The sequence below is a fragment of the Pelmatolapia mariae genome, linkage group LG1 (assembly GCF_036321145.2).
Source record: "Pelmatolapia mariae isolate MD_Pm_ZW linkage group LG1, Pm_UMD_F_2, whole genome shotgun sequence".
Lineage (NCBI taxonomy): Eukaryota > Metazoa > Chordata > Actinopteri > Cichliformes > Cichlidae > Pelmatolapia > Pelmatolapia mariae.
Genome location: NC_086227.1, coordinates 27,542,277 through 27,554,357, shown reverse-complemented (window position 1 = coordinate 27,554,357; position 12,081 = coordinate 27,542,277). Strand labels below are relative to the sequence as shown.

Here is a 12,081-nt window from a genome sequence, read left to right as displayed (position 1 = left end):
GTTTGCAGGTAAGTTGGTGTCTTCCATGCAAACTGATGGCAACCACTGCAATCTGCTAGTAACCAAAGCACCTTGTACCTCTTTGTGGCCAGTTTCACACCAATGAATACCAACAGCCTCCACCAACCATTTTCCAACTGGTAGCAGAATACACACTTTCCCCTACAACCGGTGGTTACCAAGGGCTTACCAACTGGTGTATAGGCCTATGTAAATGGGGCTTGAGCAGTCAATTTCACAGCGACAACCAGCAACCATTTGCAAACAGTCTGGGAACATTCAATTTTCTGTACCAACCAGTGGTTGCCAGATGGTAGCTAACAGGTATATAAGCCTGTGAGACTGAAGCCTATGAAGCATTGTTTATTTGCACTTACACATGAACTAATCTGGAATATTGGCCAGATGTCCATTATCATGACAGAAAATTCAGACATAGTGGCCTGTGGCTTGTAAGCTTAACTCTGTTACCAGCTAGAAAAAACACATTTTACTTACGCAGCTGTTAACATAGCTACTTTTTTTTTTTTTTTTTTTTTTTTTTTTTTTTTGCCTGTCCCGTTTGGATCTTTTGCCATTAGAATTATTGTCTAAAGGCGAAGAAAGATGCCCAACGGATTTACTTTACCAAATGGACCATCCCAGCCTTGCCGTAATGGTCTATTTGATTCACCTTTAATTGTTTATTTTATTTTTACTTGTTGTATGCGGGACAGACTTTACTGGGGGAAAGAAAGGGGAGAAAGAAAGAGGGAAAGAAAAACAGCTGGGAAGAAGGACGGGGAAAAAGGGCAAAAAAACAAAAACCAACAGAATAAGCAGACAAAAAAAATACATATTGACCACCTGGATCACCTGTTGAGAAAGAAAACAAGCAGAAGAAAACAAGAGTAATAGAATAAACAACATCACAATGATATATGGGAATATGGCAGTAAATATTAAATGTTAAACATTGTTGTGCAGCACGTAAGATTGACAGCGCACAGTGTGCTTTGAGGTAGGAGCCAAAAAGGGTGTAGTTTGTGTGTGTGATCACCCGTGTGTCCACCTGTGGACATGGACGCGCTTGATTTTTTTTTTTTAAAAGATTCCTTCATGTAATGATCTGCTAGAGGGTGTGGGGGGCCACTGCCCCGTCCTCCAGGGCATGAAGCAGGTGTGGAGGAGATCAAAACTCCAGACATCCAGAGGCCCCCAGAACACAAGAGACCAAGGAAGACCAACAGAGGGGCAACCGCGCCACTGTCCCAGAAAGAGCTGAGGAGAGTCCCAGATGAGGGGTCACTCAGCAGCCGCGGAGCAGAGGCCAGGGGGGGTTGCAGTGACGTGCCCATGGGCTCCGCCGGCAGCCGGCTGCGCCAGAGTGACCGAGCCCCGGGCCGAGAGGCCGAGGGCACCCCACCTCCGAAGTGGCCCGAGCGAGCCCCAGGCTCCAGGCCCCGATAAGCAGCCGCCAAGGAGTGAGCCGGTGTGTACCTGGACGCCCACCCCCGGACACAAAGAACCACCAACGCACCGATGTCTGGGGGCGTCCGCCACCGGCAGGGGAAGTGGTGGGGGGGAGATAGGCCTCCAAACCTTGGAGGATCTGAGATGTCCCCAGAGAGGTGTCGTCTGATACCCAACCTGACATATAGACACAGACATACAGGCACACACAGATACAAACATCCACTCCCACCCTCATGCTCTCAATTGCAATTACTCCACACTGAACCAACGTGGAGACAGACATAAAGAGACGCTGTACACACAATCACACTCCCCAAGCGTACTCTAAGAACCGGGTCTAGGTACCCTTGCCCCTGGAGGGGGAAACTGCACCCAGACCCAGGTGGTGTTACCCTTTTCCCTGCGGTGGAGAGAAGCAGACCGCCCCGACTCTGCAGCAGCAGGGAGGCCCCACATTCTAGACCCCAGTCGGACGGCCAACTCCTCCTCCTAGCCCCCCCGCTCCAGCAGGCCGCAGAGAACGGGGGTGTGAGAAGACTCCAAACCTCCCTCCGCCCGCTCATATGTAGTGTTGATGTATGTGTGTTCTAAGGTGCATTTAAAACCCAGGAGGGCATGGAGCTACCTGCCAGAGCAGCAGGTAAGCGCATAGCCCCTCCTGCTAGCCCTCAATGTCTACGTGTATTTAAAATTGAGAGGTGGGCAACGACGCCAGGGGTGAGGTTATACACCCTGATGGTAATTTGGATTCCGTGTAGCGTGCCCACCCCCAAGATCCTATATGTATGTGTAATGAGAGTGTGAGTAATGTGAATGTCTAAGTTGTGAGATAAAATTGAGGCAGAGGCAGCCAGAAGGGGACAGAGGGGGGGGATGCCTCCTCTGCACCCTGGTGACACACCCCTACCCCAAGGCCCTGCATGTGTGGGTGATTGTGGTGGAGCGGGAAGAGGGAGGCAGCTGGAGATGGGACCAGCTCCCCCGCTGACCCCAGTAGGCACCCCCATACTCCGCAACCCGCCAGGGAAAGGGGGCCCAGGCCCATCCGGACCGGGGCCCAGTGCAGCAGCGCCGCCCGGCCCCACAGAGCACGGGACAGTCCACCCGACCCCACCACAGAGAAAACTGCACCCACCCCATCATCCACTCATCTTCCAGACTACACAAGACAATAGACGCCCAGGCTGAGATCTTCCTCCACCTCTCCTGTATCTCCCCCTCCTGCAGAGAGAATTCCTGAGGAGAGGAAAGCTCCTGCAAGATGTGACATCCTCCCCCACCAGTTGAAGAGCCCCCCAGGTGGCTCGATGCAACGGCGGCACCCTGCGCCAGGGCTGGGCCCCCATACACCCACCCGCCCGCAACCCCGGCAACACACCAACCAGGACCCAAACCCCTGAGGCCCGGCCAGGGCCCCAGCCCAGAGACGGAGCGCCCCCAGAACCTCACGCCCGTCCCGGATCCACCCAGGGGCAGCCAGGCCACCAGGTCAGTATATCTGGAATATTGGCCAGATGTCCATTATCATGACAGAAAATTCAGACATAGTGGCCTGTGGCTTGTAAGCTTAACTCTGTTACCAGCTAGAAAAAACACATTTTACTTACGCAGCTGTTAACATAGCTACTTGAACAACCTGAACAACTTGAGCAAGACTATTAACAGTCACGTGTCCAAGTGTTCTACAAGTATACAGTCTAAGAGACAACTCCTTTCAGGTTGATAAAATGTACAAATCTTCCATTTTTTGTACCATCTTCTTTATCAGACACAAAACAGCTTACATACTTCTGCATTACTAACCAGCAATTGTGTATCGTTAGCCATCATTAGCATGAAACTTTTAGATTACAGTGCACATTTAAGGGGCACGCTGTAATTCAACAGAAGCTTTTCAATTTAAATCAGTTTTATTTATATAGTGCCAAATCACAACATCACTTTCCTCAAGGTACTTCATATTTTAATGTAAAGACCCTACAATAATAGAGAGAAAACCACCCAACAATCAGCCGACTCCCTTTGAGCAACTACTAGGTGACCATGGAAAGGAAAAACTTTTGACAGGAAGAAACTTTTGGCAGAACCAGACTCAGGGAGGGGCAGCTATTTGTCCCAACCAGTTGGAGTTGATGGGACAGTTCAGCACAGCATAGTTCACACACATAATTAAATATCCAACAATGAATGGTAGGTGCACGTATGAACTGAAATATCTAGTGTTGAATTAAATATATTTTGGAGTATATTTTGACTAAAACCTTTTAAGAAAAGTTTCATACTTGCATTTAAATCCGGATATCAATACTTACAATGAACAAATATACATAAACAAAACATTTCAAATAATCACACTCACCAGTTTGAAACTTGCAAGTGATGTTGATCTTAGCTTTCATGTTTTGTTGTCCTTGAACATCAGATTTATTCTGTAGGCTTACCATTCCTCTCAACCCTTTGTTCCCCCCTCTTCTATGCTGTTTTATCCCCTTTCCCCCTTCATCTCATCTGTACACACTCTCTCTTACCGTCTTTATTAGTAGTGGAATTATTCACTTGGCTTACACCTCAGTTTGAATAAATTGAGTGTGGAACTATTGGCGAGATGGTCTTTTTTGGCAGGCATACATTTGTGCCTCGAAGTACATGTGTGTTATGTGTGTGCTGCATTAACAAAGAGACTGCATTGAGAGACAACTAATCCCAGTGGGATAGCCCACTCATGTTCTGTTTGAGAGCGGCGTAATTAAAGGAGCGCACCTCTCCGAAGTCACCTATTTCAATACAAAACACTGCTTTATACAGACACGCAGGCAGCGAGAAACCTGTACGCACACACATTTGCACACTCCCAGTGCTTTCTTACCCAGGCAAAATTCACTCTGTATATAATTACATCCCTCTTCTAATTTATCCCTGGGAATATATCAAAACCTCAGGATATTTCAGGAGGTATGGAGGAGAGAAAGAGAATGAGAGGGTAGCAGTGAGGTTTGGAGAGATGATAAGGTCAATACTTGTAAGAAAACAAGGCAATAAAGTTATTGAAATATTTATGTTTGATTGTTAGGTGCATAAACAGTTTATTATTATTGTGTTTGACCATCTATATGGCTGCCTATATCCTTCATTTTATTTTATTTTTCTAATTTCTGCATTAAGAAAAGTTCACATAGCCCTTTGATTTTAATTTTCTGACATTCCAGGGATGTTTTTTCCAAAGAAACTGAGGCTGAAATATGTGGATGAATACATACAATTGATCTTTATAGCAAGATTGTATTTAGCTTTCATTTGGGAGAGAGAAAGATTATGTCACTTGTTTGTGCAGGAGGCATCTTAAATGTAGAATATGAGTTGAACTGGAAGTCTCGCTTGGCTTCGGAAGATACTGTGTATGCTCACAGATCACAGCAGGAGACGTATATGTTGACTGAATGGAATATATGTGCACAGGGAGAGACAATAACACATATTCGTCATGCCCACCCTGTCTGTTTACGTTTGACAAAGTTATGCCTCAGTTTAGTCCAAAGTCTTCCCCTTTTGTCTGTTCTCACTTGCCGAGGTCACCCTTTTCACTCTGTGATGAGATAGTGTCCACCCATCCTCCAATCTTACCAGTGACAGGATGATGACCACAACTCACCTAGCCTCTTTAGAATGTTTTTATCTTTATGAAAAAAATATTGTACACTCCATGTTAACTTAACTTTGAAGAAAGAGGACGTGTAAGCTGCATGCATGTACTGACTCTGTGTGTAAATGCTGGTAATACTTCCTTTTTATATTTTGGCACATCTTTTTCTTTGTGTGTATATCATTCTGTTGCACACACACATGCATTTGTGTTTCCATGACTTCAGAGGACATTACAATGACTTACATTCATTTCCTGACGCTATAATCCAACCTGTCTTTCTACTGTAGGTGTGAAGCTTGCTTGACCTTTGTGCGGAATAACGGGGCTGTCATATGACTGCCTGTCCTAAATAAATCACAGTATACAAGCCCTAAGTTTGTAGGCATGTGTAACTATACAAACAAGTGAGAAGGCTGTACGTGTCATGTCTTTTGTGTTCTTGAAACTGCCTGAACACTTCCACACAAATCTGTTAGCTGTACTGTATATGTAGTATGTGTTGCAATGGCACTTCACTACGCTGGTGTGGTTGCATAAGCTTTAGTGTGTTTTATGCATGTGTGTGCATGTGTGTGTTTGTAACTTTCATGTACCCTTCTCCAAAGGTTACCCAGACAGGCTTTTGGTGACAGGCTCCAGAAAGCTCCCTAAACCCAGCAGCTTTCCCCAGCAGCTGGTGCTCTCTCCTTGGCCTCGATCGCCATCACTGCTCCTTCCCTTAACACACAAAATAATTTAGCAACCAAAACGATGACTTTTGAAAAGTTCACTCAGTTCTTCAGGTAATTAATTTTCATCAAATTATTTGTTTTGCCAGCATGTGGCTGCTATGTAGGAGTGTTGATTGTGGCCTGTAAAATGTTGATTATTTGACCAAACCAAATAGCTCCACCTCAGTGGAAATCCAAAACTCAGTCAAACTCACTTGGTCTGATCATGTCGGTTGTAAAGTTAACACCCAATACTTGAACTGAATATGTAAGACAGCTACATATTTCTCCGCGTCCAACTTCTGATGTGTCTGTGTACATCTACCTTCTCTGCTGCCTTTGTGCGGAGCAGATATTATTACAATAACTGTAGCAAGGAAATCTCTTTAATGTTAAGAAATTTGTAGTTTGTTATTTCTTGACTGCATATTCAGGAATAGGTTGACTTTGATAACTCTGTTATGACTAATTTGAGGTTAAGTACAATTCAGGAAGTAAGATGTAGCATAGTAATTAGGGCCCATTTAGTTTACATAGACAAGCATTGCTGCTATGACACGACTCAATCATAGAGGTCATTTTTAAATATTTAAAAAAAACATTTTTTAGATATTTATTTTGTATTAATAATCCCAAATATATTCATCACTCTTTTAAAAAAAATAATTCTTTATGACTACTACAATATTTTATTTTCTGATTATCCTAGTGGATTATATCCTATAATACATAATACATAAAATATATTGCCCAGAGGGCAAGTTTTTTCCTTTGCTGTTTTACACTCACACAGCCTGAAAATGAACTGCAGCTTAAACTCTGTGTTTATCTAATAACACCTTGTGACTTCAAACCCTTTCATTGCTATTACAGCCATCAGTCACGTTAGTGGCAGAGATGTCTTTTCAAGTCTACAGATCTCTCCCTTTTTCCTATTGGCTTCTCTTGCTCTGTTTTTCTCCCTGTCTCCTTCTCACTCTTCATTGCTCCCTGCCTTTTGCTCTACTCTGGGTTCAGGTTGGAGGAGCAGGCAGGGGTCTTTGTTCAAAATGTCCATATCCACACTGTGTTCTGCTGTACCTGCTGACAAAGCTATCAGATAACTTAGCTCCATCTCCCCTGATCCTGTTGGCGGTGTAGCTTTGTATTGTGTGTGTATCTTTGAGAGCTTGTGTTCTTTTATATATTTTTGTTTATTTTTGTTGGTTTTCACGATGAATGATATTGTGACTTAATTTTGCATATTTTTAGCTACATTCCTACAAACAGCCATGCACACACGAGTTGTGAGTCTTTGTGCTGATGTTGGCTGCAAACTGACCAGAGTCCATAGCTCCCTCTGTTGGCTTGAAGTGAAGTGCAATTTCTTACTCTCACTCCCTCCATCTGCCTCACCCCCCTCTTTTCTACAAAAGCAAAGTTCAGTAATGTGTGAAATTTCCAAATTGCTTCATTTCACTTTTGGTACAGCTTAACTTTTTAGTTCTCATTTTAACATTAAAATGTCAAATGTTTGTCCTGTTCGTAGTACTTACTTAAACCTATCTTAAATGCTTAAATGTTTATAAAAACAGCAAATGTTCTTTAATTATCAAGAACAAATGCTCTGTTTTATTATTGTTGAAAGTACTTTGTTTGCAGTTGTTGCCTCAGTCTAGTGCTTTGTTCATGACTGGCACATGCGTCGATGGGTGGCCTGGGGTCAGCTTCCTAAGTGGCCACGTCTTGAATTTGTTAAAGATTGTTTTGACCAGCAAAGACACACATATAACCGCTCACAATACAAGGCTCTGAATGAACTTGCTGTGGCCTATTGAGTAGTTTGATTGATGTCAGCGAGAGTTGCAATGGATAATTCTTCCATAGATGTCAACAGGCTGCCACCGCAGGGTCAAAACACACACACCCACACACAGATTTACACACACTGGCAGACAAGAGAAGAGTGAGATGCCAGCAGTTACTGAGCTCAATAGGTTTTACATTGTAAATGGACTTTCAAAGTGATTCCAGCAAGGCTATTTACACATGCATACAATTATTAATTATGATAAAATGCTGTTTTTACACGGTGCTTTGACTGAGTTGCATGTTTTTTGTTTTTATGTTGTTATATGCAGTTATATTTCTGCAGCATTGTGCATGGAAATATTGTCTGTTAACCAGCAATCACATATGCGCACATCGTGGATGCACAAGGTATCACCTTGGCTTTTTGAGTTAAAGGTTTGTGTTTAAGATGTTTATGGTTTGTCCAGTTATAGAGAAAAGTGGCCTAAAGGGGTCACTGTCAACATACACACACTGACTGAGAGTCAATCAATAGTCTATGGGGGTGGGGAGGATAGGGGTCAGAGAAGGGAAAGAGGAGTGAGGCAGAAAGACAGAAAAAGTAACGGCTGTTTTAGGGTTCAACCAAAATCACAGGAATTTTGTGATAGTCTCTACAAAGATGATTCAGAAGCTTTAGGACCATATGGGCCTTTTGTGTGTGCACCAGTTGATGAATTTTAAGGAATACAGCTCTGTTTGTGGCATTGTGTGCACGACATGATGTTATTGTTCACCATAACATTTTTTTTCTGTATTTACATAAAAGGCAAAGCTTTGTAAGGCATCACTCACCACACATGCACAGTGAAAGCTTATTCTTAGACTGCGTTCTTATGTTTTACCACATTGCTGCTTGTGCTTAAATTATCAGTCAGTAGAAATCACTTTCCACACAAACTGCATAAATTAAAGAATCATTGAATATTTTGTAACATAAACTAACTAAAAATTACACCTCCATAAACACAACCAGTTCATCTTTGACAAATATTAATGATTTCTGTGTGCGTCAAAACACTGTTCTTCAAATATTTATATAGCCATTTGTTGATATTTTACAACCCGCAGGCTTCTAATTGTTTAATTCAATGTATGATTTGTAGTTCTTATTTTAAATAAATGTGTTAGGCAGAACATTTTGGACTTTCTGCACTGAAACTGAGATTTTGTGTGTGTGTGTGTGTGTGTGTGTGTGTGTGTGTGTGTGTGTGTGTGTGTGTGTACTTGTGTATTCACAAGTGTGTTAGACACTGAGGTTTTGGTAAAGGATTTGTTTGCACAGTAGTGACGGCAGCATTGATTCACACTCATCTTTGTCGATGCTTATAAGCCTCTGGATACATCATAACTGTGTGTATGTTTGTATGCCTGCATGTGTATGTGTGTACACAAACCTAACAGCTATATATCTGTAAAGACATGTATTTGAATTCCTATCCTTCTGTGTAAATGGCAAAGGTACATCTGTGCAAGGAGTCTGTGACTATGAGCGTGTTTGTTTTTGTATGTGGTCTCTGGATCTTTACTTTGTCGGCTTCCAAAACAACTTCTAAATATGTATTTATTCTTGTAAAGACCCTGATTGTGCCCATGTGAAGGCAGTTAAGCTCAGTTTCACAGGGTCTTTCAGCACAATAATGTCAAAAATTCTCCACATCACACACATGTATTGAGCTATAATCATATTACCTTTAAAATGGCATTTAACTGAACAGTACTATGGCTAACAGGTACTGAGTTCTCCATGCAGCTTGAGACAGATGCTTTATCAGCAAAACCAATACACATATCCTACACTACGCTAAGAAGAATATGAAGAATATTTAGTGCGCTAACTTCAATGTTTTAGTAACAGTTTTTCTGTTAAGCAGTTGAAATGTTAATGATTGGACTCTGTGTTTGTCAAAGAAAAACAGGGAAAGAAAAGGCAGTAGTTACACACACATACACACACATGTACATCAAAGCTGAGATTGGTTTCAGGAAATATTTTATTATCTGTACTATTCCAAAGCTGCTAATCACAACCACTCTCTTTCATCTTTGCACCCCCCACCCCCTCTACCAACAACACCACCACCCCCTCCACCCCCTCCGATTCCATTCTCTGTGTCTCCCTGTATACGCTACACTTCTCTCTCCCCCGCCATCCCATGTGCAGGGGTACCCAAGTGTTGAAAAAGTCTAATCGAAAGGAGGAAGACGTTAGTTAAAAAGAAAGGAAAGAAGACAGAAAGCGCGTGTATCATTCGGAGTGTCCCTGCGGGGTTCCGATTTTTCCCTTTTCACAAGGCCCTTCCCGCTCTCCTTGCATTCCCTTTTCTCTTTTCTGCTGTCTCCTCCTTGCTCTAAAACTGAGAAGCGGTGAGCTAATTTTTCCTGGAGAATCCCAGTCGCAGTACCTATACTCACATTCCAAGGTGCTCGGAAATACTGGGAATACACAGCCTGCTGGTGTAGAGATGAAAGTGAACTTGACAAAACAGCAAGCAGCAGGGAAAACCTTGTTCCAATCATGCCCAAATCATTCCACAACAAAGGACAAGCGCTCTGGAATTGCTATAATCTCATATTTTACTGCTGGGCTGCGATGGGTTCTGCTGCGCTGTGCCTGTGTGTTTACGGTGTGACACAGTATTCAGGCTTTGGGTTCATGGTCAAGCATACACTATTTGATCTTGCATTTCTCTGGATTTGATCAGGTCAGTTTTGTGTTTTCCGTTTGAGCACAAATCAGTATCGGCGTCCTTAAAACATCCTAATAACATGTGTGTAATAATAACAAGTGTAACTTGTGTGGTTTAGACCTTATTTGAAAGAGGGGTCAGCTTTTTGGTTTAAAACGTTTTTTGACATTGTTAGAAAGAAATATATTGTCAGTTTTTAACATTGCAGTTTATGTGAGAATGTAATTTTACCTATGCAGGTGCATGCAGAGAGCAGGAGTGACCAGGGTAGTGAGAGACCAGTGAAAAAAGGTCAGAGAGATGGATTGATAAAGAGAGAAAGAAATTAAGTAAAAGGAGAGCAGCTTGTCTTGCTTTAAACCTTTCTCGCACCTGTCTCATTCTCCTCTCTGCTTCCTCCTTTCCTTCCTGATTCCCTCATTCTCTCTTTTCCTCCGTGCTCTTTGTCTGATCCCTCCCTCTCCACCTGCTCCTCTCCCTCTCTTCCTCGCTCTCCCTTCTTTTCTCCACCCCTTTCTCCGCCCCTCCCTGCAGCTATTGGTGAAGCACCCACCAATCATAGCACAACTGGGACCTGAGGGACTACATATGCAAAATGCTGCTTAATATTCATGAGCCGCTATCGGGGCTTTAAGTCGTTGATTAGGACAGCAGCACAGCTTTCTGTCCCAACTGCCTGACTAGCTGGCTGTGTGTGTGCCTATAGCCCCCTCTCTCTCACTCTCACATACACACTGCATACACATGCTCCCTCACTTCTATGCACACACGCAGAGCTGATCAGTGCAGGCAGCGCAGAGCCCGGTAATTGTATTGCTCACTCCAAGTGGAAGGAAGGACCGAAAGAGAGGAAGATCAGAGAAAGAAGAGAAAAGAAGAGAGAGGAGAGATATAAAAAAAAAACTTTGATTTTTTTTTGTTTTTAATTTCTTGCCATTTACCCTGAGGAGGTTGACATGACAATGACCCGGTATCGCCGATGGATTCGGTAGGACACCCGTTATCCGAGTGTTTTTTAATGCACTCTGAACAAGAGTAGGTAAATTTTACCTTTTACTCTTATCCTTTTATTGATCATCCAACTTGTCATTGCCATTGTCTTCCACTGTAAGTGACTGTGTGAGTCAGTGAGTGAGTGTATGTGCTGGTATGCAGCGGAGGTGGCCGGCACCGTGTCAAGGTTGTTTCTGTTGTCAGGTAGCACGCGTTCACTCTTGTCTTTTTGTGTGTGTGTGTGTGTGTGTGTGTGTGTGTGTGTGTGTGTGTGTGTGTGTGTGTGTGGCTGCAGTATCTGGACAGCAGTTCTTACTTAGTGGGCAGAGGAGCAAAATTTCTGTCCCTTCACCTGAAAGTCAGACATACGCACAACACACCTGCCTGCAAACACACATTGTTTACTCCATTTTCACTTTCGCTGTTTTCAACAAACACTTTACTTGAAGTCAGGCTGTTCTTGGGACAAACTTTCTCAGTACATGTCTGCATGTGTGTACCTGTGCATGTGTTTATACTTATGCATGTATGGTTTAAGTATGTGTTCATCCAAGCAGAGAATCCGCGAGATAACAGGGCATTAAGGTTACAGGAGCAACGTGTAGGAAAGGGCCCATAAGAGAGGAGGGAGAGGGAAAGGGGGAGAGCTGCGCTCTTAAATGCCAGAGGAGGTAGAATTTCAGACGGGCAGCTCAGCGTGTGGCCCCGCTCAGGAATTAGAGACAGTCACACACACTCTGTCTCACACACACACACACAC

At 43.3% G+C, this 12,081-nt stretch overlaps 1 protein-coding gene across 6 annotated transcripts in view; it reads left to right on the top strand.

The window, feature by feature from the left end:
• The window catches only part of esrrga (estrogen-related receptor gamma a), a 114,223-nt gene that overhangs the window by 30,010 nt on the left and 72,132 nt on the right, over positions 1-12,081 (top strand). For 4 of the 6 annotated variants that reach the window (XM_063477616.1, XM_063477597.1, XM_063477607.1 and 1 more), the window contains exon 1: positions 11,002-11,363. The exons of 1 other annotated variant lie outside the window; for it this stretch is intronic. In XM_063477616.1, coding sequence (XP_063333686.1) covers positions 11,308-11,363 — 56 coding nt within the window. In that variant the 5' untranslated portion in view covers positions 11,002-11,307. Of the gene's footprint in view, positions 1-11,001; positions 11,368-12,081 lie in introns of those variants that run through there. One more of the 6 variants, XM_063477626.1, reaches the window with a different exon arrangement.